The sequence below is a fragment of the Chelonoidis abingdonii genome, chromosome 3, assembly GCF_003597395.2.
Source record: "Chelonoidis abingdonii isolate Lonesome George chromosome 3, CheloAbing_2.0, whole genome shotgun sequence".
NCBI classification, from domain to species: Eukaryota; Metazoa; Chordata; order Testudines; family Testudinidae; genus Chelonoidis; species Chelonoidis abingdonii.
The window spans coordinates 97,744,251-97,770,027 of NC_133771.1; the positions used below are offsets into that span (position 1 = coordinate 97,744,251).

General features: G+C 41.3%; 1 protein-coding gene across 1 annotated transcript; it reads left to right on the plus strand.

The window, feature by feature from the left end:
* The first annotated feature begins 1,056 nt into the window (after positions 1-1,056).
* SMPDL3A (sphingomyelin phosphodiesterase acid like 3A) lies at positions 1,057-22,288 on the plus strand. Its single transcript, XM_032790657.2, has 8 exons — positions 1,057-1,201; positions 4,363-4,576; positions 7,855-7,999; positions 11,625-11,721; positions 13,396-13,574; positions 14,955-15,135; positions 18,517-18,641; positions 19,567-22,288. Exons 1-8 carry the CDS (start codon positions 1,057-1,059, stop codon positions 19,864-19,866), a joined length of 1,386 nt encoding a protein of 461 aa, XP_032646548.1. The 3' UTR covers positions 19,867-22,288.
* The last annotated feature ends 3,489 nt before the right edge of the window (positions 22,289-25,777 follow it).

Consider the following 25,777-nt stretch of genomic DNA (forward strand, 5'->3'; position numbering starts at 1 on the left):
GATGATTTCACTGGGCTCTTCCATCTGTAAAGGTGTGATTGTCTCTCTCTAACACATGGACTTTGGCTCTTCTGCCAACTGTCCTAGGGGAGATAAAACACTCTAGTTACAACAGGTGACTTTCCTTATTGGCAGTCTTGGCTTTGAGTGAAAGGGGATCCATTGCTCTTTGGACAATAATTCATTCCTCTAAGGGAGGGATCAGCAACTTTTGGCCCGCGGCCCACCAGAGTAAGCACTTTGGTGGGCCGGGATGGTTTGTTTACCTGCCTTGTCCACACGTTCAGCCGATCGCGGATCCCACTGGCCGTAATCGCTGCTCCAGGCCAATGGGGGCAGCAGGAAGCGGTGGCCAGTACATCCCTTGGCTGCGCCACTTCCCACAGCCCCTATGGGCCTGGCGCGATGAACAGCGGCCAGTGGGAGCTGCGATCAGACAAACCTGCAGAGGCAGCAAGTAAACAAACCCGCCTGGCCTGCCAGGATGCTTACACTAGCGGGCTGCGTGCCAAAAGTTGTCAATCCCTGCTCTCAGAGTATGTCTACATGTCACACAAAGCCCAGGTCTGTGGGACCTGTGCTTGTGGATTTGGGGTTTCCAAGTCTATGCTTGAGCATCTGCACTGCATTGTAAACATGGGTTTACAATTCCTGGATCTGGTTCTCATAGCCATGCTAACGCATCCATACTGCTGTATGCTGAGCTTCTGACTCAGGTCTGTGTCCACACTGCAGAACTGAAGGCCTTAGACCCTGTCACCACAGGATTCAAGCTCTGCCCCCGCCCAGCAAGGTCCTTGCTGACTTGCACTCATTTGTGTGCGGAGGCAAGGGGGCTTGGGCTCCGACCTGCATCAGAGGCTGAGTGCAGTGCAGAGTGTAGACACTCCCAGGGGCTAACCACTGCGGTGGCGCACGAGCAGCCTCCACGTCCGATCTCCGGGCCTGGAGCACCCGGGACAGCAGCGTTGAGCCCAAGGCGGGGCTGCTCTGCAGGACAGGAAGTGCCACGTGACTTATCCCAACAAACCTTCCTCCTCCTCCCAGGCCGATCACATGAGAGGAGCCTGGCCCGGGGCAGCTTCGCGGGCCATGGAGCTGGGGGGCGGCTGTTGCGCGCTCAGCCTCTGGCTGCTGCTGTGCTGCTTTCCGGCCCCGGGCGCCGCAGCCCCAGCGCAGTCAGCAGGGCCCGTAGTCGTGGGTGAGTCCGGCTGGGCGCTCCGGGGAGCTAGCGCTGAGCCTCAGCCGCCGGGCTGGTCTCTTCCTCCCCCCGCCCCCCAAGGAAGTAGGGCAAGGGGCCGCCCCTGCTGGAAAGGAGGCGGAGGGGCAGGGCTGGGGCCCCGGCTCGGTGGGGTTGTCACCTCCAGCCAGACGCTCCCGACGGGGAGCGACCCCGACACAAAGGAGCTGCTAGTCAATGGCTCCAGCCAGCTCGGCTTGTTCCTGACCCCCGCCGCCCCCTTCATCTCCCAGGCTGCTGATTAATTGCAAAGCCCACGCTGAGAATGAGAGGCAGACAGAGCTGTCCTCATGGGCCCCTGGTGCGGGGGGACTGGGGGCTTCCTCCCCCTCCCCCTTGGGTGGCTCATTGGAAACACTTCACTATAGCGTGGGAAAGCTGTACATCCAGCCCGTGTGACTTGTCCCAGCTGCTCTAAACTGGCTCTGTGGCACTGCCACGGTCCCTCACCTGCGTTCATATGTCCTCAGCCTCTCTCCTCCCTTTGTACCTGGCTGGAAATGTCCAGAAACGTCCCTGCCGGGGAGGTACACACACCCCTTCCTTTTTATACACTCCCCTCCACCCCGTTTGCTTTATTTTAACCAAATGTACAATGTCATGCCATTTACTTTGCTTCCCAAAGCTGAGTCATTTGTGTGACTCCCAGCACTCTCCCAGATATATCAGTCAGTGCCTGACCTGAGCAGAGCATGCTACAAGTAGGCTTGACAGAGTTCTATTTTTATTTTATTTTTTTATAAAATAGAGGGAGAAGATCAGTGTTTATTTTTAAGCATTTTACCTCAATTGTTATTGATCTAAATTTTCACACTTTGGGGAGATTGAGGGTGTGTGTCTGACAATGGAGGCTCACACAGTTATTTAACGATAGTAGATATTAAGATTAAAAAAACTTAAAGCTTTATAACCATCCAAACACAAATTGTGACCATCACATGTCAAAATATACAAAGTAAATACTCTTAAATCAAACTCTAATATCTTCTCAAGTAGCACTTTTCTTTTCCTGTCTGTAAATTTTTGACTGATATTGATGAACATAAGAACAGCCATGCTGAGTCAGACCAATGGTCCATCTACCCAATAATCTGTTTTCTGACAGTGTCCAATGAGAGGTGTTTCAGAGGCAGTAAATAGAACAGGTAATCATCAAGTGATCCATCCCTAGTCACCCATTCCAACTTCTTGGCCTTCACAACATCCTTTGACAGAGTTCCACAGGTTGACTGTGTTGTGTGAAGAAATACTTCCTTAAGTTTGTTTTAAACCGGCTACCTGCCTATTAATTTCATTTGGTGACCTCTAGTTCTTGTGTTATGAGAAGGAAAAATTGCACTTCCATATTTACTTTCTCCACACCAGTCATGATTTTACAGATCTCTAGCATATCCCCCCTTAATCATCTCTTTTCCAAGCTAAAAAGTTCCAGTTTTATTAATCTCTACTCATATGGAAGCTGTTCTATACCCCTAAACATTTTGTTGCCCTTTTCTGTACCTTCTCCAATTCCAATATATCTTTTTTTGATTGGGGATTTTTTTGTTGTTGTTGGTTTGTGTGTGTACAATGAAATTGATATTTATTGACATTTACCAATAAAAAAAAGATCTGATTTTTCCAAAGCTGAGTATAGGTTATGTTGTCTGCATGACGGTGTGGTTCAGACAATGGCATACAGGCTAGGTCCTGCGTTACTTAATAATGCAATATGTCTTTTATTTATTTATTTACTCCATTACAATAAACATTAACTCATGTTTTGTCTTTAGTCAACAAAGCAAACTCCACATTTTCTGTGTGTGATTTTATCTTCTGCCAATTATATACATGTTTTAAAAGAACTGTTGCTCCATACTCAGCTTCCGTGACTCACATGCATCTCAAATGCAAACCTCTGTAAGTTTCCAGAAGACAAATCTTGCAACCATTAGCAGAAATTGCAATATTACAATTTTCAGATGTTCACATCTTCTTTTTAAGTTCCTGATATAAGTTTCTGGTTAAAGCACACTATGATGAGTCTGACTGGGGTTCTGTTCCCTGCTCTACCATTGGCTGGCTGTGTGACCTTGGGCAAATAACTTTGCCTCTTTGCCGCAATTTCCCTTTTGTATAGTAGAGATAATAATTTTCTCTTTTATAAAGTGCATTGAAATCTACAGCGTGAAAGGACTATTTATTATCATATCTGAAACCTAAAGGTCAGTATTCCTACAACATGTAACTTTGTAATTCATCTGTTAGTTTAATATACACTTAAAGTCCATTGGGTGCTTGCCTTTGCTTAGAGCTCAGGAACAGCAGTTGAAAACTTACCAGACACCTAGTAGCTAGAGACAGATACAAAATATAAGACTGTTAGAGGCTCCATGCCCTAGTAAGAGGCTAGGCTGCCTGTTATCACAGCTGCTGGGGAGAAGGTTGGGGTTTCTGGACCCTGCCTGGAGGCATCATCTTTCCTATCAACTTTTGGATAGTATATGTCTGGAAAAAATTGAAAATTCCCCCTTCTCTAGCTGCTGGAAGGGAGAAGTGCTTTCTTTATTTCCCCACACCCAGCAGTAAATAAGGAGGGTCTCCATCACTCCACCCCATGTCATCCTCCAATTTGGGGTTATTTACTACTGCCTATGCTTACAGCTTTCCCAAGCAGTAGCAACAGAATGAAATTGATGTGATTCTTGTCAGTTTCAAACCACTCACACAGGCTAATGGACAGCAGCAGTGGGACTGATCATAGTTTTGTTAAGTTTACTCTACTCCTGCTTAGCAAAACTTTGAGGCACAACAGAAGCACTGGAGCAGTCTGCAGATTTAGGATTACAACACTGCATCTTGTACATTCAGTTCACATTTGCAGGTTGTCTTTGTAATCATGAAGGTAAAAAACTTAGTTTTTAAAATGAAAGCTTAAATTCTGCAGAACTTGATGGCATAGGCCCCACATTCACCAGGGCTAGTTTCCCAGTCTCAGTTGATAAATAGATTTGCCAAGCATGGGCAAAAGGGGGTGATATTGACTCGTATATTAATCTTAATGCAAACTGTAAAGAGAAACTCAGCACCTTGGCAAGAAATACAGTAGTCCATTTTCATTACTGTTTGTTTTCTAAAAACAGGGCAGTTCTGGCATGTATCCGACTTGCATTTAGACCCTACTTACCACATCACTGGTGATCACACCAAAGTTTGTTCTTCTTCCAAAGGGGCCAATGCCTCCAACCCTGGGCCTTTTGGAGATTTTTTCTGTGATTCTCCATATCAACTTATTTTATCAGCCTTTAAGTATATGAATGAGTCTGAACAACAAGTTTCCTTCATGATATGGACAGGGTAAGTAATCGAGTCAGTCAATAACCACCCTGCTAGTGAAACACTTTGAATAATTGGAAGACCATAGTGCACTAGTTTTAAATACTCAAATATTTGTTTCTGTATGCAGCAATAAATTTGAGTTAGATGCTGCTTCTATCTGCTCCGCTTGCATTATCTGAATTACTAACAAGTAGGGCTATCAATCTCAGTTAACTCAAGCGATTAATGCAAAACAAATTAACTAGATGATTAAAATATTCATGATTAATCGCAGTTTTAATCGCACAGTTAATAATAGAATACCAATTTAAATTTCATTATAAACATTTTTGGTTGTTTTTCTACATTTTCAAATATTGATTTCAATTACAACACAGAATATAAAGTGTACAGTGCTCACTTTATTACAAATATTTGCACTAAAAAGATAAAAGAGGTAGTATTTTTCTATTTACCTCATACAAGGACTGTAGTTCCTTTTTATCGTGAAAGTGTGATTTACAAATGTAGAACTTTTTTACATAGCTGCCCTCAAAAACAAAACAATGTAAAACTTTAGAGCATACAAGTCCGCTCAGTCCTATTTCTTGTTCAGCCAATCGCTAAGACAGACAAATTTGTTTACATTTATGGGAGATAATGCTGCCCACATCTTATTTACAGTGTCTCCTGAAAGTGAGAAAATGCATTCACATGGTACTGTTGTAGCTGGTGTTGCAAGGTATTTATGTGCCAGATATGCTAAACATTCATAGGCCCCTTCGTGCTTTGGCCACCATTCCAAAGGACATGCTTCCATGCTGAATTTAAATTGGTATCTAGTATTGTTTAACAGTGTGATTAAAACTGTGATTAATGGCGTCTATTCTTTTAAATCAGGTAATTGCAATTATTTTTTTAATCGTTTGACATCCCTACTAACAAATTGCAAGACAGACTGAATGTTTAAGACCTCTGTAACAGATTAATAATTTATTAATATTGTATGTTGACCTGGTTATTGGGATGTTTACTGTATAAATATATTTATATAGTTTAATATTGAGTGTTGGCGAAAACAAGGGAGCAGGACAGAAAAAGAAATAAAGAACAAATTTTTAACAAGGATGATTAACCACTGGAACAAACTATGAAGGAAAGTGGTGGATTCTTGATCTCTTGGAGACTGGATGACTTTCTGTGCTTTAGCCAAACAAGTTATTGGGCTTAATACACTTAATACAGTGATAAATGGGTGAAATGTAGTGGCCTGTGTTATAAAGGCAGTCAGGCTAGATGATTTAATAGTCCCATCTGACTTTAAACTCTAATAATCTACGAAAAAGAATGACTCAAAAGAAGCCACTTCTCTCCAAACACTTGAGGATGTTAAGAGACAATAATGCCAGGACAAGAAGAGACCCAGGAGCATAGGTGATCAAAACAACTGTGGCAGGTTTAAAAAGAAACACACTCTTGAGCATGAGTGGAGTAGTTTGTGGGAACCAGGCTCAGAAAAAGGCACCCCCTGGGGAGTCTGAAGAAGTTAGGCCTGCCAGGTTAGCATCATGATGGTAAGCCTTTAGGTCAGACACACATGTATGGACTATTTTAAAATATTTTTTCTCTAAATGTGTTCCCATTGTTAAAATAAACAACACTTTGGTTTGAGAAGGCTGTCTGATCATCCATTGGATACCTCTAGTAACAGACTCTTGAAGGGGAGACCTGCAGGTACCTGAACCCAGTCAGACCTTCTGGGTAAGCATGGCTGGTACAGGGTCTGTTGTAGGCCAGGGCTCAGTGTAAGAGTGGGATGATTGTGGAGTTCCACCCTGGTATAGGTAAAGGCATGAGAAGATGCACACAGAGACCTGAAAAGAGAGAGAAGTGCAGCTGCTCTGTATCCATGGTAACCTATGTGATTTTCATCTGCTACATTTTATCTATCTGCAATCTTCTCTGTCCTTTATTTTGTGGTGTGGCTGGTTAAAAGAGATGGCCGCTTTATAATGCTGCCGTCCTCGTCCCTAACAACTGAAGGACCAGGCAACCTGTGGTTTGACTCTTTGGTTGAACCCCCACATGGTTGTGCACAGTAATATAATACTCGGAGGCTAATTATTTTAACTGCATATTGGGTTCATACTCATGCCTTGACTTATGTGGTGAACAGGACTGGGTCAGGCCTGGCTACTACTCAGATGGGAGACTTTCAAGAAAAAAATCAGGTTTTAAGGAAAATTCAGGAGGAACCTTTCTCCTCTTTGAGTCAATACCGAACTGATAACTCAGTGTTGTGCTGGTGGTGGTGCTCTCTTTTTGACGAGAATTAGAATAAGCCTGCCCACTTTATCATCAACAAAGGCTGCTCCTGTAGTTGAGGCACTGGCCTGGGATGCAGGAGAGCAGGGTTGAAGTCCCGTGTTGATCCCAGGCAAGACATTTACTCTGTCTGTGCCTCAGTTCCCCATCTGTAAAATGGGGGTAATGATACTTCCCATTAGCACAGGGATGCTGTGAAGATAAATGCTTGTGAAGCATTTGAACACTGTGGTGATGGGGGCCATGTCAGTAGCTAGACAGGACTATCATGGTATTTTCCATAAGAACTGTAGGTGATTAGTTTGGCATCCTAGCTAAAATCCCACATTCTACCTACCTACAATTCCTTCTTCAGTGTAAATTAGTGGATGATTTACTTTTAGTGATTGATGGATAGTGATACCTGTATTTGCTGCTTTGTCTTTGTGTTTCAAGGTCTTTTGAGCTAAAACATGCTATATAAATACAGGAGTAGGTTGCTGACAAGTGTGTATATAAACAGACCAGACTAGATTAACCCATTGCACTTTATTTTCAACAGAATGGGAAGGAAATAGATAAATAAATAAATAAACCCTTAAATGGCTCATGGGGGGAAGGGACGGGGAAGCAATGAAATCCAGATTGGATATCAATTTTGAGTGGGTTGGTTTGATAATGAAAAGTATTAATTGTGGTAAGTATTTATCATGGGATTCTCTGTTAAACATAAAAAGAACAGGAATACTTGTGGCACCTTAGAGACTAACATTTGTTTCAGCATAAGCTTTCGTGGGCTACAGCTTACTTCTGTTAAACATGGAACCTATTTATAAAAGGAGCAGACTTAGCAGGGACCCTCTCAGACAATGCACTAGCTTTTTATTTGAGTTCTGTAGCAGTGTTCCAAGCCAGAATTTAGGTGCATTGGAGGAGTTGTTCAGAATAACAAATGAGTAGTTTTTTACAGTGTTGTAGCTACTTTGACACTTATGAAGTCCTCTTCTTTCTAGGGATAGTCCACCTCATATTCCAGTGGAGGAACTCTCCACAAAGATGGTCATTAATGTTATTGGCAATATGACTTCCACCATTCAAAGTTTCTTTCCAGATCTCCAGGTGTTTCCTGCATTGGGTAATCATGACTACTGGCCACAGGTAAAATGAAGTTTTAGGAATATGAGCAGATGGGCTTATTTGTCAGAATGGCTGTGTATAATTAAAAGCACTGGAACACTGCAATAAAAATAAAATTTGTATATGTGTTATACTGGAGTCAGTATCCTATGATTCTCCAGTTTACACCTATATCTTCAGATTGTAAATATTTCCATACTACAGTGATGTGAAGTACAACTTCCTCTGTGTGTAAAGTTACTAAATTAATGTTGATGTCGGATCAAATCTTTCTATTGATCTATGGTATTGCAAACTGACTTAGATAAATTGGATGCTTACAAATCATGAAACCACTACCTCATATACACAATTTATATACATTTCATTTTTTATGCTGGGTAAATCATGCGTATGTGTGTAATGCTTGAGCTCAGTACTACAGATGGCATCCTTAATGGGATCTGTCAGTGTGCCAGTAATATTCAAGGCCTGCTTAAAGCTCATTGGGAGTGTGTCCATTGACTTCACTGGACATTGGATCAGGACCATGTACGTTTTTTGTAATTAATTTCCTCTGTTTTCTAATGGTGATATAAAACAAAAACAAATGATAATATAAAATCCCACCTTCACTGATATAAAAAATTGCATTAGTAGTGCATTGTTTGGGACTGCTACAGAGATTTCCACTGACAAGTTATTGGTCCCATAGTTCATTCCAGTCTGGCACAATGCCTTTCTGACTTCCACATTGTGTTAGCAATGTTGTTCTCGGCATAGATTAAAACATAGTGAACATTAGAAGATGAACATATCCACTAAACATATTTCTAAGTTAATATAGCAGTTCAAAGGAGTAAGGGCTGAATTCTCCCAGGTAGGTTGAACGTAAGCAGATCAGTTGCGGTAATTTGTTTTTAGATTTTAGCTAGGACTCTCTTAAGATCCTCCCATACTCTAAACAGTCCTTTCCCCCCCCCAAGCAGCATTCTGTATGTCCATTAGCCCTTACGGGGGGACAGGGGTGTGTGTGTGTTTTAATATAATGTATAGGTACACTGTTTCTCCCCTTTGCTTAAATGAAATTTAGTTCAGGTTTTTGTTGTTGTTGTTGTTTTGTTGTTTTAAAAGGAGTTTCAGCGTTTAGGGAGAATAACTGACATGCAGCAACCTCCTGGGATCTAGAGGAAGATAGCTGCATACAATTTTTCTCATGCACATTGGCTGATGTAAATTCTCAGTGCAGACATTAGCATGTAGCTATTGAGCACCCTGTATGGTGAATGTTAGTCGTGTTTGTAAAGCATATGCAATGTAACACATTGAAATATAGTAAACTAGGACAGAAAAATATTATGCTCCAAAAACTTGTTTGCTGTTTAAAGGGAAACTGCGTCCATTTCCCTCAGCTGTGCACTCTAAAATGTGTGAGTATTTATTATATAGCATTTCGTTTTGAAATATCAAACTTCATTGATGTGCAGAATTGCCATTTTTTTCCCTATAGTTTGAATATCACGTGGGAGTATACAAGGGAGACACTGTACAAAATGTGAGGGTGTTGCAAGTTTGGATGGGCTGTATTTTATAGGCACTTGCTTACTACGTGCCACAAAGTCACATTGATGTGTCACAGCACATGTGGCTGCTGTTGCAGTCCAAAAGCAAGTGTGAAATATGTATGCCCCAATATGCTGAACACTAACTGATTAAGTAAAGCTACTTAATGATCTTTGGTCCTTTTCTTGTTGCAATGTATGTGGAAAATATCACTGGATTAATATGTAATTGAATTGTCTTTCAGCCTTTGTTGTCATATTGGTCCTCTTGCACAAGCCTACCTGGTAGCTCCAATTAGAACAGGCTCCCTAATTTAGTGTCTAATCCAAATGTACACAGAACATGACCCTATATTTGGGAGCCAGATCTAAGCCTTCTTGAACCCACAATTCAGCCTCATATCTGGAGCTTGATTTAAGCATATCTGTTGGATGAATACTAACCATATATTTGACCAGTGCAGTTCTGCAGATTCCTTTTACAGAAACAGAAACAAACATATGTGATGCATGCAGCAAAAAGATATAAACTGATTTTTGATCGCTCTGTGTGTATGCAAAGACTGAAAGCTGCTTTGTCCATAGACCTTGAAATAAGAGTGTCAACCTTAAGTGCCTACAAAGTTTTAATTTTTGCATTTTATTTGAACAAATCTGAAAACCACCATAATACTATTCCCCCGCCCCACGCAATGTTTTGTGAATCAGAAAGATGTTATTTTCATCTTGCATCAAAAAGAAAAACACATTTAGAAACTTAGAAATTTTTGTGCAACCGAGTTGTTAAGCCCTAATCCCATTACTTTAAATGTTTCTAGCACTCATTTACTAGTGGTGTTAAATGAAGTTCAGGTATTTGGTTCTGATTACTTAAACCTGGACCTCTTGACAGCCCCGGTGAATGCCATAACCACTAGGCTATTCTGAGATTGGGGGTGGGGAAGGAGGGATTGTTTTTTACTTTTATGTGAAAATTTTTTATCAACATCTTTAACTAGGATTCTTGCACTTTCACCTGAGCCAAGCAATGCTCAAGTGCCTCAGGAAAACCTGATTAGAGAACTCTCACATCAGACTTAGACAGAAGATGAAAAGTTTTTTCCCCTAAAAAAAACTGTTTAAATGTTTAGCTTGGGAGCAAAAGAGGGCTGGGGGAACAGCATTATGATGGTTTTCAGATTTGTTTAAATAAAATGTAAAAATTAAACTTTGTAGGCACTTGAGGTAGAGTCTCTTGTCTCAAGGTCTGTGGACAAAGCGTCTTTCAGGCTTTGCATCTAAGTAGGGCCATTAAAATCTTTTTATTGCATGCACCACATATCTTTCTGTTACTGAGAAAGGAATTTCCAGAGCTGCACTGGTCATCAGTGATATCTTGTAGTCAGAACAGTACCTTAAGCTCCCACTTCTTACCAGGGCTGGCTCTGGCTTTTTACCTGCCCCAGGCAAAAAAAAAAAAAATTGAGGTGGCCAGAAGGGCAAAGCAAAAAAAAAAAAAACCAAAAAAACCACCTGTGGCGCAGCCAGAGCAGCAAAGCAGGGAAAAAAAACACCTGTGGCACGGCCAGAGCGCAGGTCCAGGGGGTTTCCCTGCGCTGTAGATGTGCCCCGGCTAGCGAGGGGGGAGGGGGAAGTGGTAGGGAGCAGGGGGGGGAAGAGAGAGAAAAGGGGGGTGGCCAGGGCTTCAGCGGGGTACTCACCACGTGGCCCCTCCCGCCGCGCCGGGGGCTGCCCTGCCGGGCTTGTTACAGACCTGGCACGGCTGGGGCAGATGGCGTGCACAGCCCGCTCCCAGCAGGGCTCTCCCTTCCTCCGTGCCGCCGCCCCCTACAGGGTGGCTGGATCAGCGAAACAAAAAAGAAAAAAAGGTGGCCATGCCACTCTAGGATTGGGTGGAATGCTGCCCCATAGAATCTGCCGCCCCAAGCATGAGCTTGCTCAGCTAGTGCCTGGAACCGGTCCTGCTCCTTACCGCTCTACAGAAGTAGCTGGCTGAGATTCTATGGCCTATGTTTTCCAGGAGATCAGAACAGATGGTCCCTTCTGGCTTTAAAAATCCATGAATTTGTGTGTCAGACTGTGATGAAAGTTCTGTTTTTTGACAGGATCAGCTGCCTGTATCTGCCAGTGAAGTTTACAGCGCAGTAGCAAATTTCTGGAAACCTTGGCTAACTGATGAGGCAATCAGTACCTTCAAGAAAGGTAAAATATAGTAGCTATATTTTGTAAAACTAATGCTGAGAGATCTGATGGTTCTATCGATTTACCCTCTCTATTTCACTAAACTGCAAGAACTGAATCAGTGCGATAGAGCGTCTGGCCCAGTTTCTCCAGAGGTAAGAGTTATTGATTTTGCTATATAGCAATTCCTGTCTACAGTTAATCTTGTAGGGAGACTTTATTCTTGTTCTTGTGTAATAATAATTCCCTGCTTTGGGTAGCATTTACAATGCTGTAAGCTTTGTACAAACATAAAAGAGACTCACTCCCTGCATGGAATAGTTCACAATCTAAAATAAGAGCATAACTATTGAGGAAGGGTATGTGAAGCCATAGTTACACTTGTACTTAAAGAAAAATTGAAGAATAATTGTTTAATTGTTTTGAGAATACTTGCAATTCAAAGAGCAAGTTTCAAAGATCTAGTAACACCTTTATGCAAAGTGAGGAGCTAGCAAATAAACACTGGGATTATACGATTAATTAAAATGTTCTGTATCTAATTCAGTTAATCAGATATAGGCTGATACAATAATGATTTTTTTTTTAAAGCAACGAGCTGACAAACTCAATTCAATTTCCAACCCCCACAAACACTGTGGGTTTGGAAGTTTAATTTGAACTGGAATATTTGGGTGTTGGCATTCTGAATCGGAGAGACTGGGTAAGAAGGACTTGAGAGCAAGAAGGGAAGAGAGAGAGACTCAAGGAATAATGCACAGAGGGGCAGATCTTCAGCTGGTGTTAATTGAAGTCAGTGGCGCTATAGTAGCTGGGGGATCCACTCCACAACATCTACAGTGGAACCTCAGAGTTAGGAGAAACACCTCGGGAATGGAGGTTGTTCATAACTCTGATATGTTCACAACTCCGAACAAAACGTTATGGTTGTTCTTTCAAAAGTTTACAACTGAACATTGACTTACTACAGCTTTGAAACTTTGCTATGCAGAAGAAGAATGCTGCTTTCCCTTTATTTTTTTAGTAGCTTATGTTTAACAGTAGTGTACTCTATTTGGTTTGGTTTTGGTTTTTTTGTCTCTGCTGCTGCCTGATTGCATATTTCCAGTTCCAAATGAGGTATGTAGTTCACTGGTCAGTTCATAACTCTGGTGTTCGTAACTCTGAGGTTTACTGTACGCTACAGAGGGTTGGCCAGAGTTGTGGGTTAATTTCTTCACGCTACTACATAACATAGACTTCCTTTCATGAGCCTGAATGGATGGCAAAAACATTGTTTTTTCCTTTAATTGGATCTCTGTTTTGGAAGTCAGATGCCCTTAACTACAGGAAAATCAGTGAACTCACACATGCTAATGTTGACAACCCACAAAATGGCTAAGATATTCTTGTTGCATTTAGCACCGCTTATGCAATTACCCAATTCATACACACATACAAATTGACAAATAAAGGGCAAAAAGTAGAAGTGGTCCTAAAAGATGCCCTGTGTCATTTTCCTTACCTCTGAGTGATATTGAATACAGTGAAATCAACTAGATTACTTGAGAAATAAGGGCTGCACAATACGAGTAAGTATTTCAGAATCTGGTTGACAGAAATCTTACTATTCTAACTGTCAGTGTAGTCCTTTCACTCTAAACTTGTGTTCCGAAAGCATTCTTCCTCTAAAATATGTTGATCTTGTTTCCACAGGTGGCTTTTATACACAACTCTTTCAATCCAATGTTAGCCCTCAACCACTCAGGATAATCAGTTTGAACACAAATCTATATTATAGTCCCAACCATGTGACTCTGAATATAACTGACCCAGCCAACCAGTTAGCGTGGTTGGAGAGCACACTAGAAATCTCTCTTCAAAAGAAGGAGAAGGTAGGCGTTACACACAGAATACAATGAATCAACTCAATTGCAGTAGTAGTATCCATCATATCTGTTTGTGTAAACTGAAAGAAAGCTGGCAAAAAGAAAGGAGAAAGAAGTGAATCAAGTTTCAGGGCTATTTTAGAATTTGCAATTGATTTGATAGGGCAGAGGCTTTAAGAAATGTATATTTGCTACCTGCTATATGCAGTAATGAGCAATAGGAAAGAAAAAAAAAGAGATGTGACTCTAGTCTTACTTAAACAGGTTTAATATCATAACTCTGACCTCACTCTTGGTTGGTGTTGGTCCAAGTGAGATCAGAATCATGTCTTCATTATAAGGACTATTACAGTACTTTCATAGCCCAGGAAAGCCAAAAATGGAATTATCCACAAAACTACAAGACTTGATGCAGAAGACATTTCTGCTATTTAAATGAGAATTTGGTTCAAAAGTTGCATCTGTAACATGGTACCAGAGAACATGGGTATGTTTGTACAGGTACTTGCAGTACAAATATTACATTCTTTCCCTTTAGCAGACAATACACATGAAAAGGATATTTCACAAACTGTATCTTGCAACACGAAACATTGTTCAGGTTGCCGAGCATGCAGAAATAAAGAAATGAAAGTTAAAATTGTGTACACAGTTTTGTCTCCTGTGTGGATACATATTGCTACAATATTTAATCAGTCATATGCCATTTCTCAAACCCTACAATAAAATATTAAACAATTTTGGAACCTAAAACAGTTCAAGAAAAAGGCACAATTTTTTTTTTTTAAATAATGGAACAAGTGTATTTTTTTTTTACTCTCCTGGTCTCCTAAATTACCAAAATCTTTTTTGCACAGCCTTTCCCCAAATATTCACACTAGTCCAAAGAACAATGCTAAAAATGTCGCCCTGGCAAATATTTTTCAAAAAATTATGAATATTCAAGAAGAAAGGCATAGAAAGGAAATGTTTGCAGCTTTAGTTTTAGGAGTTGCCACTTCCCTAGTATTGTAATAAATGTATTCACTTATAAGGGTGACCAGATAGCAAATGTGAAAAATCAGGATGGGGGCGGAGGGTAATAGGATCCTATATAAGAGAAAGTCCCAAAAACCAGGACTGTCCCTATAAAATCGGGACATCTGGTCACCCTATCACTTATGCTCATTTTTGATGTAAGGTTACTAAGTATTGGTTCATAATTACTTTACATTCTGTTACTAACTACTCATGCTTGCTTATAGAAAAACTAACTTACAGTGTTCAGAGTGACAAAGTCTTTCAAAGACTGCATTATTATGAGACTCAGTGTTAATCAGTTCTAAAGCTGAAAATGTTTGCTTCATATGAGGATGCTAGTTGTGTTGTATCTGTCTGATCTTTTAGGTATATGTGATAGGACATGTGCCAATAGGATATCTGCCTTTCGCAAGGAACACTACTGCCATAAGAGGATATTACAATGAGAAATTAGTAAAGATTTTTCGCAAGTATAGTGATGTTATTGCTGGACAGTTTTTTGGACACACTCACAGAGATAGCATCATGATCCTTCTGGATGAGAAAGGTAATGATGTTTGTGGAATACTGCATCTCTTCCTGATTGTCTCCAAGTAAAAGAATATTTTGGTGTATATGGGGGCCAGTCAAACTCTGGTGTGAATTATTCTTAAAAAGAAACGGGGATGAAAGTGCTATTTATTTATGTTGTATCAAGGTTGTTGAACATTTACTAGAACACTGTATAAATGCTGTTCTCCCCAAACTCTTGTAATGAGAACTGCACAGAAGAACTACACATTGTATTGTAAGACAGACTGTCCATATTTTCCTTTTCTACTGATATTAGAAGAGGTTTTTTAAGCGTCACGCTTCTAATGAACACCAGCAATTCCTAGACAAGCATCTTAAGTCTTTCCTCTCCTCTCTTTTAGTGACATGGTCAAATTACACTGGCCGGTTCCTATTGTGTGTTATGTATGTCAAAGGGAATGTTCTCAGGCCAAGGAAACGTGTTCTGCTTTTTGTGTTTCCTGCATCATTACTGAACCTTTCTGCTGGGTTCCCTGCTGCTTCAAAGTTAATTAAGATAAGTGGCGGGGATGGAGAAAAGAAATCTCTGCTTGTGCCATCTCCTTGATCAGGTGATTTCCCTTTGGGATAAACAGCCAGCTTTGAAGATTTTGCTTTGTGCTCTGAAATCACTTATTTTTAAGAGTGAGTGTGGCTACAAAAGATGTTGTTTCTAATAGAAGTTGCTGCTTAAATATTTGTGTCTATAGCATAGAACAGTGACTCCAGTGCCTGAGTTTGCTACAATATCTATAAACTTACCATAATTGACTCCACATTTATAATAAGTTTTATATGAACTTCTAAAGACAATCATAAAACCCTTTGATGAATCAGCTCTGCACTCTGAGTCACTGTCATCTTAACATAGACCAATTTCACATCGATACCCCAATAAGAAGGAATCGCACCAAGTGAGAGAACCACCTTTAGAGAGTTTGTTCTTAACATGTCTATTAAGGCAGGGCTGGCTGCACATTCCCAGGGCTGGCTGCACTTTTAATTAACTGACTATACATCCAAACTTCAGCGACGGGGACAGACCAGCCTTGCTGTTCTGTTGCTGCAGGTTGTGTTGTGCAAGTCACTTTGCTTCCAAATCTGTTTTATTGTCTTGTTCCTCTGACAAAAATAGGCACTTGCATGTCTAATCTTGCTCACTATGACTTTGCTCTTTTCAGAATGTGTTGTCATTTCAGGCATTTGTTTGACAAGCTTCGCTGAATTCAAGCTTAATTGGAATTTGCAGCCAAAATCCATGTATTGAGATACAGAGTCCATTTTATTTCCTTCAGAAGAGTCTGCTGGCTTTCCAGCACTGTTCTGCAGCTTTCAGAGCTCCTACTCACTTGTGGCCTTCAGCCTTGTGACTTCTGCACTGTTATGTTGGCTGCATAAAGGAATATCTAACTGTCTTCATAGAAATGCTCTAAATACACATACTGGTGTAGTCTAGCTACTGAAAGTCCTCAAATATCTTCCCTCTGACTTGCTGTAAAGAGCAGGGTAGACATAACAAGTGCCAGCAGGGATTTCTCTCATAGTCTGGTTAGGTGAGCTTCAGGGCAAATTGTTGTAGGCTCCTGACATTTCTGATAATTCAAAAAACATAAAGGAAGCTGCATGTAAGATGTAAGTTGAAGATAGTTCTGATCTGTTTCCTTTAGTGAGGCTTGTCACAGTCCAGGGCACCTGTACCTGAATTCCCCCTCCGTGGTCCAACAAGGGAACCCACTCTCTGGCTCCCCAACTGTCAGTCTCTGGGTGGAGACATGTCCTAAGTTCCCTCTAAGCTCTGCAGCCATGCAGCAGCCTATTAAGCTCCATGCAGGCGCTCAGGACTGCGGTGGGGAGAGGCGCCTCTCTCCACCGACCCCAAGCCAGCCCCAGCCTGGACCTGTCACGGCCGGGGGAGAGGCACCCCTCCCCCGGCTCCAGCCCAACTCGCGGAGAGATGCCTATCCTATGGCCCCAACCCCAGAGCTGCTGTGGCAGGGAGAGGTGCCTTTCCCTCTCTCCCCTCACCAGCCCAGGTACTGCTCAGGGAGAGAGAGCTAGGGGGAGTCCTTTATCCCCTCTGTAGCCCTGAGCAGCCTGCACCCCAAACTCCTTATCCCTGGCCCCACGCCAGAGCCCACCCCCCCAGCCAGAGCCCACTGCTCCCACCCTGAGCCCCTCATCCTCTGCCCCACCCCAGAGCCCACACCCCCAGCTGGAGTCCTCACCCCCTGCATCCCAAGCCTCTGCCCGAGCCCTGAGTCTCCTCTCACACTCTGAACCCCTCGGCCCCACCCTCACCACATGAATTTTGTTATGTGCACCAATATGGAGGTGAAGTTTCACACGTCACCTCCATATTGGTGCCCACAACAAAATTCATTTTGTACATGCGTGCAAAAAATTAGACGGAACACTGGAAGTGTGTCTCTCCTTCCCGACTAGGGTATTTCCAGGCTGCACAGTGCCCTGCCTACACCGAGTTCCCCAGCAAATCAGACTGCCTGAGCAGGCCTGCTTTGCCTTCTCTTCAGAGGATATAGGCAGCATCATTGGCCACAGTTAAGTTACACCCAGCTCTTTCTAAGCAACATTTTTATGCTTAAGGTAAAAGCATTACAGAGAAAATATATTAAAACAATAAAAGGAAGGATTGGCACCTCCCTTGGACAGTTTAAACTCAAGCTGTTTATCCAAAAGTCCTTTTGCTGACTATTGGTTCTCTAGAGTATCCAGTCTGAATCAGTATATGCAAATCTCTCTTGGTAGTGGTAGCTCTCTGGAGGTACTTAACCTGAATAAATTTGCCTAATCACTCCCTCATTGTTCTCAGTTCCTGGAGGACTGTTGTTCCCATCCCCCATGGAATTGCATACAATCCCTGGCCCACAATGATACATTATCTTAATTCAATAAGGACCTGAAGAATAGCTCTGTGAATCTCAACAGGTCGTCCCTTTCACCAACAGAAGTTGATCCAATAAAAGAAAAATGACCTCACCTACTTTGTCTCTCTTCAATGAGGTTGTGCAGGAAATTGCCATATCTGTCATCAGGCTAACAGGAGAAATGCACTGGATACGTAGGGCACGGCTACGTTCTGGATTGTTGGGCCAATATAGCTAGTCTAGTGCAAGCCTCCAGTGTAGATGTGCTGCACTGACACAAAGTGGAGTTCATACGGGTGAGACTTACTAGGTTTGCACCAGCGCAGCATCTCTGTGCTGGGCAGTTGCACTGATGTAGCTACCCCTGTGCAAAAATCCCTAAGTACCTAAGCCAAGCACCCTGGGTCTTGTCTTTGTTCTCAAATGTAAATAATGCATTTCTAAAAGCATTTACCCTACAGGAAATGATTATTTCCCATTTTTTTTTCCAGAAAACCCAATAAATTCCTTGTTTGTGGCACCTGCTGTGACTCCAGTGAAAAGTGTGTTGCAGAGAGAGTCCAACAATCCTGGAGTCAGACTGTATCAATACGATCCTCTTCAGTATAGCTTGTTGGTATGTGAAGATTAAAAGCACTGTGTTAGTGTTAAGTATTAGAATAGCTACAGCTCAAGCCTTTTTCATACTGGGTGTCCTGCTGCCAGATTGGTGCTGGATTCTGCTTCCTCAGTGGTAGGCAGAGAGGGGTGGGAGGAGGAATAGATCTTCTTAATCTTCGAATAGGAACTATGCAGCCTTTCCTGGACCTGAAAGATCCACCTCCCATTTTCTTTCTGCTGTCTAAACCCTGAATAAAAGTCAGAAAAAAAGCTTTTGTTCAGCCATGGAAAAGGCAGGTAAAATCCTGGCGCGTATGGATAGGTCTCTCTTTCGACACCTACAAGCTTTGGTGATAGAGAGAATAACTTTTTGGTGCGCTTTGTCTGGCACTGTATAAAACACTGGAAGAGAACTTCCAGAAGGTTCAGGGGTGAAATCCTTAGCCTTACTGGAGTCATTGGCAAAGCTTATGTGCTTAGCTGCTGCCCATTTCTCACATGACCCTCGCTCCTGCAGGTCTTCATTTCCCTACATTCTTCCCATGGCCTCCATATGCCCCAAACGGTGCCTGGGGAAAAGTGAGTTCAGCCCTTACTATGCTTTTCTCCCTGTATGTAGCCTAAATCTGGTTTTATCATTCATTTGGCCAGCCACCAGAGATGAGCATAAGGGACTTTGGTTTGCCCTCTTCTTTGAGAGAAAGCACCTCTAATAATGTAGCTACCTCATTTGTCTCTCTCTTTCTTCCCCCCACCATTACTTCAGTGCAAGTGCCAGCTTATGGTGTGAGCCCAGCTCTTGGAGTGGGGCATGACCTTTTATTCAGTTGTGAATAATAAGCAATGACAGCTTCCTAATCAATATATCATTCTAGAAACTTAATAGAGCAAGCAAGAAAGCAATACAACTGTGCCCTCTTTCCCTTTTTTTAAACCTGTAGGATCTTTGGCAGTTTTACTTGAACCTCACAGATGCCAACATGAAAAATGAATCAAACTGGAAACTAGAATACATCCTGACCAAAGCATATGGCATTGAAGACTTGAAGCCAGAAAATTTATATGAAATGACAAAGCAATTCGCTGTGCCACACAGCAAACTGTTTCAACAATATTACAATAATTTCATTGTGAGTTATGACAAAAGCATTGTCTGTGAAGGGTATTGCAAGACCAGCCAGATATGTGCAATGCAGTATTTGGATTACTCATTCTATACAGATTGTATCCAACGGGGATAGTGTGGAGATGAAGTACAACGTGATCAGTACTGATGTTGCTATGTAGCCTGTGTTTTAAGGAATCTGTTTCCCTATTCTGCTGAAATGGAAGCCTGCGGCAATCCTCTGTGAATTGCAGGGGGACATTAGATCCCCTAAATCTTTTATTCTTGGTAAATATATTGACCATAATTTTCCAGTTGCTTTGTCTAAAGTTAAACACCTTAATAACAATGGCTTGATTTTTCAGTGATCCTGAGCACCAGTGACAGCCATTACAGTGAATGGGCACTGCAGTTGCTCAGTATCTATGAAAACAAACCATTTTTATTCAGGTGTGTAAATACAGCTTTAGGTGTCTAACTTTAGGCACCTTGGTTTGAATACTTGGGCAATATATACGCTGTTTAGAATATAAATCTGTAACACTGCAAAAAGCAATGTTTGTATAAGTGTAAATCAAGTTATCACACGATCAGTACACACACCTTTGTGATCTGTAAATATTTACTGAAAGTTGAAGGACACAGGGTACTATCCAGCACTAAACGTATGTCTACATTTGTAGCTGGGGGTGTGGTTCCCAGCTCAAGGAGATATACTCCTGCTATCTCTAATTGAGCTAATGTGCTAAAAATAGTGTAGTCGCAGCAGCATGAGTGGCGGAATGGGCTAGCCTCCCTGAGTGCGTGCCTAGGATGGTACATATTTGGGTCAGCTAGCTTGTCCAGTGACCAGCGCTGCCATGGCTACATGCTGTTTGTAGCACGCTAGCTCAATCAGCGCTAATGTGAGTATGTCTCCTCGAGCTGGGAATCATACCCCCAGCGCCAAGTCTAGATGGTCCCCTAAGGCTCAGATCCTCAAAGGTGCTTAGGCAATTAACACCCATGGGAAGCACCTAAATGCCTTTGAGGATCTGGACATTGCTTTCTCCGTATAAAGCTGTGTATATTAGTGGTAATGTCAATTTTATACATATTTATATTAACAGATTTTTTGACAACGAAGAGACACAAATCAATGTTTAAATCAATGGAAGTCACTAATAAGATGTGAACACACATTCATCTACGTAATATAGGCAAATGCACACCTATCACAAGACTTCTGAAACTTTTTCATAGGGTGAACTATATCATAATACAGAGTTTCTCATAGACAACCTTTCCTCTGGTTTGTGATTGCACAGACCACCTATTCCCTGAGTCAGCTGCAGCTGTTGTTTGCATGAAAAAGTAATATTATCCAAGTCTTTTAAATGTCTTTTAATGCAATTCAGCATATGGAAACGAGAAGTCATTTTCTGTTCTCCATGGAGCGCAGGGCCAGTTTGAGAACTGTGGTTAATACATGTATTATTCATGGGTAGCCAAAGCTATAGCAGTGGTTGCAAAACTATTGCCATTATTAACCCCTTGTTTTTCATGAGGTCTTAATTTACAGATAGATTTTGCTGTTGGAGAACATCTCATGTTTTGTCTCAACCAAAAGTGAAAATTGTTCTGCAAAGTCTGAGGGGAAAATCCCTTCAGCTGTTAGTTGTGAAGAAGAAATTAAAAAAAGAATAATAAAAAATATTGTTAGCTTGTCATGGATGGATCCTCCAATGAGGAACGCTTGCTTTTGCTAAGTTTGCATTCTGAAACAAATCTTTCAATGTTATTAACATTTGAGCAGGTCATTGAATATGCACAATAGGAAATCTCATTAAATTTTAAATGGTGCTTGTACATGCTCAAAACTAGCAATACGGACTTTGAAAAAAAGGTAAGAGAACTTAATCTGGCTTTCTTCAATTATTCTCTGTAAACAACACCTCCATACTATGACAGTGTTCTTTCCTTTCTTCCCACGAATGTTTAGAATGTGCTTGATAATTAGATCACACATTCTATTAATCTTTCCCATACACTGGCCTTTGCACACCAGAATGCAGCATGACTGACTTCTTGAAAGCATTGCTGGGATTCCTGTATCTATCACACTGTTATTTGTCCAAACTGTATGTCTTTGCATTAAGATATATATTTACACTTCAAAGTCATGCAGTGGCATTAATACAAAAGAGAAGATGTGTTTTTAAAATAAGAAAATACAAGAACAAAGGTCCTTTTATGAAAGCAAACTCACCCACATTATACATTTGTAGTATTTTCCCATTGCTGTTAGGAAAAATCTGTCCAAAATAACATTTCTCTGATAATTTGACCACTCATCAACTTAATTGCTGCATTAATATTTCATTCATATTTTGAGGGTGTGTAAAATATAGAAATACAGGTATTAATGACATGTAAATGTCATCCTTTATGCCAAATAATTTCTACTGTAATATTTCTCTTAAATTATATTTCCTGAAATTTTCCATGTTTTGTCAGCCTAGCTGTGGCTCCCCCCCACCCCGCTTTAAAGTGGAATAAATCATTTAGAATGAATACCAGCAAATGGTCTGATTACATTCTAATGGAAGCAGGAGTGAAAGTAACTTAAAGGACTTACTGGTACGCCGGAGCTCTGAGCGGGTTGTGGCCTCAACCAGAAGAGGCGGGGCCTTTCAAAATTTAAAGGCCCTGGGGCTCCGGCTATGGCTTGGAGCCCCAGGGCCTTTAAATCACCCCAGAGCTACCAACTGCAGAGGCGACTGGGAGCCCCGGGGCTCAGGGGCAAATTAAAGGGCCTGAGGCTTCAGCCACCACAGAGCTCTGGGCCCTTTAAATCGCCGCGGGAGCCCTGCCTCCTCTACCCTGGGGCGGCAGGGCTCGGGCTAGGGCTGGGGTAGCAGCGACAGGGCTCTGGAGCCGATTTAAAGGGGTTGGAGCTCCGGGCCCTTTAATTCTCCTGAGCCCAGCTGCTGGAGATCCAGCGGTGATTTAAAGGGCCCAGGGCTCCCTGCAGTGGCCGGAGCCCTGGGCCCTTTAAATCACTGCCAGAAAAGCTGATCCAGTCTGGCATGGCATACCGGCTCTTGCCGGCATGACGTATCAGACCATACTGGCTTACTCTCTGAATGGAAGTAAGAGAACCTTACACTCCTTCCCATCCAATTGATCTGCTACCGGTAATCTCAGAGGTATCAGAATATATAAATAAATAAAATAAAGAGAGCTACTTGTCGACTTGTGCACTCTGTGAGTGGGTTTCAGAATCGTGCTATTTAGATGGTATGAGATGTAAATTGAGGTTGACGTGGATGTAAATGCTAGCTTAATTGTTAGTTTCCTGAATTTCTAGCGGTTTTGTTGTTTGGAAATGCACTTGAGCAACCTGAACTCTCCACTGATAAAATACATTGTGCAAATATAAGCCAAGAGGAAACATAGGCAGATGGTGCAATGACAATAGCAGTTGAGATGTTAACTATGTTTTTTTTTTCCCCAACCTTCCGTAGCCAGTTCTGCTTAATCCAGCCCCTTAGGGATGTGCACCACTGTTCTTTTCTCCTACTTTTTTGTGGCTTCTGAATCTAAATGTTAAGCAGGACTCCCAGGACCAACCCCGCATAAACCATATACAATGAACTAGTAAATCAAAGCCACTACTGGTCATTCTTTTATGCCAGATCCTGAAAGGAACTAAAACAGATACAAATTCACAGGCTCAAAGCTCTACAGGAAAATTGATATTTAAATTGATAGAAATGTCGAGATTTTATCTGAGTAGAAAAAATGGCCTAGATTCAATAATTTCTTCAAATTATTGATTACTGAAACATTTAAGTGTCAATACAGGTTACGTAGTGGCCGTTTTCTTTTTGCATGGGCAAATAAAGTCCTATAGAATGAAGTCTGATCCTTCAGGCGTTCTTTTAAAAAGGTATAAAAGCTGACTCCCCCTAGAATTTAATTCAGGTTTAGGTTGGAGTTATGGGACTCAAGGCAATTATTGAATTCCCTCTTCGGTTCTACGAAAGTTCTAGAAATCAGATACCTGTAGCTATTTTAATTAATCATAACATCAGTGAGGAGGATGGCCATAACTTAGAAGATAATATTTGTACTTCACAGTCCAGGAGACACAGACAAGGCTTTCATCTCAAGGCCAAAAGACCAAAAACATCAAGACACTTGATCACAGCCTTTGATAGGCCGAGAGACTACTTACCCTTGATCTTACTTCTGAGGAGCCGAGAAGCTAATACTACATTCTGGCCTTAATAAATTTACACCTCTATAAGATTATTGTTTGTAAGACAAGATTCTTGCTTCATAGTTTGTATAATTACTTTTTCCCGCCTCCATTTAGAGATTAATGTTGAGGAATATTTGTAAAGCCATATTTAACAGAAAAAGACAAATTACACCACATAGTGGATTTGAAAAGTGCTTTAAGTTTATCTAGAGCCAAATTTTAGAAGGTAAGCAAGACTAGTTTTTTTTTTCCTTTGAGTGATTGTCCACATGCACATTCCACTAATAGTTCACATACACCCCATGTACTCAAGTTTGGAGTCTTTTGGACAGCAGTAGCTGCAGTGCACGTACGCTGTGCAGTTCCTCATGCACCTCAGCAAGGATATAAAAGGGCAGAGTGCACAAACTGCTATCATTTCCTCTCAGTTGCCTTCTGGCAACCAAATGGAGGGCTTGTTCTGTACTCCAGCTCTATTTTTGTAGTTATGGTTATAGTTTTAATTGTTAGTAGTTATTGCCCACTGGCAAATTTTAAGCAAACACAAACAGCTGATTTGGACTTTATGAAAATGACCTCATCAAGGTCCCTGGAGTTTAAGGACTGCTTCTCTTGCAAAAGATACGGGGCTGCCAATGATGGGCACCTCAGGTACGATTACTGCCATGGGAATTGCACATTTCTAGAAAACATGCAATATGTAAATAGTTTACACTGTGAACTAAATTATTTTGGTCTAATGCCTGAAATGAACAAAAAAATGAATAAAACTTATGTTTTGGGTCACACACAATGTTTGTTCAAACTAAACCAAAATTTTTTTGACTTTCATTTTAGCTCATTTGGGGGTATTTTTCACCTTTTTTGTTTTTTAAAAATGACCTACATTTCCAAAGAAAATATCATTTCAAAGTGCAAAGTAAAAATAAAATGCTCTGAAACAGCTGAAATGAAATGTTTCCAAATGAAAAGTTGAAATGTTTTGTTTTGAAATGGCCAAAATGAGCAGTTTCAACTTTCTTTAATTCTTTTCCAATATTTTTGGTCAAAACTATTTGGTGAAATTGAGCTGAATTCCTGGTTTCATTTGAACTGAAAAATGCATTTTTCAGTGAATTTGCTATTCACCAATTTTTTTTTTTGCCCAGTTTAGTTAGATGTGGCCTTAATTCTGGCCTTCTACTTGTGAAGGACAAAGCTATTCAGATTTTCACTAAGGTGCTTTGTGGGTGTCATGGAAAGGGCAAGGCTGTATCTTCCCAATATTTGTCAAGATGGATCTCTGACAGTCATAGAATCATAGAAATGTCGGCTGGAAGGGACAACACGAAGTCGTCTAGACCATCTGCCAGTGGTGAGGCAGGACCAAGTAGATCAACGCTGACAGGTGTTTGTCCAACCTGTACTTAAAAACCTCCAGTGATGGGAATTCCACAACCTCCCTTGGAAGTCTATTCCGGATCTTAACTACCCTTATAGATAGAAAGATTTTCATAACATTTAACCTAAATCTCCCTTGCTGCAGATTAAGCCCATTACTTCTTGTCCTACTACCATCAGTGGACATGGAGAACAACTGATCACCATCCTTTTTATAACAGCCCTCAACAGAGTTGAAGACTGTTATCAGGTCCACCTTCAGTCTTTTCTAAAGATTAAACATTCCCAGTTTTTTTTAACATTTCCTCATAAGTCAGGTCTTCTCTACCTTTTATCATTTTTGTTGCTCTCCTCTGAATTCTCTCTTCAGTCTGCCCACATCCTTTCTAAAATGTGGCACCCAGAACAGGACACAATACTC

Excerpts from the sequence above, each read along its gene's own strand:
- SMPDL3A (XM_032790657.2), top strand. The coding sequence starts at position 1,057 with ATGAGAGGAGCCTGGCCCGGGGCAGCTTCGCGGGCCATGGAGCTGGGG. Across the intron at positions 8,000-11,624 it reads ATCATGACTACTGGCCACAG|GATCAGCTGCCTGTATCTGC; the intron begins GTAAAATGAAGT and ends GTTTTTTGACAG. Across the intron at positions 13,575-14,954 it reads CTCTTCAAAAGAAGGAGAAG|GTATATGTGATAGGACATGT; the intron begins GTAGGCGTTACA and ends CTGATCTTTTAG.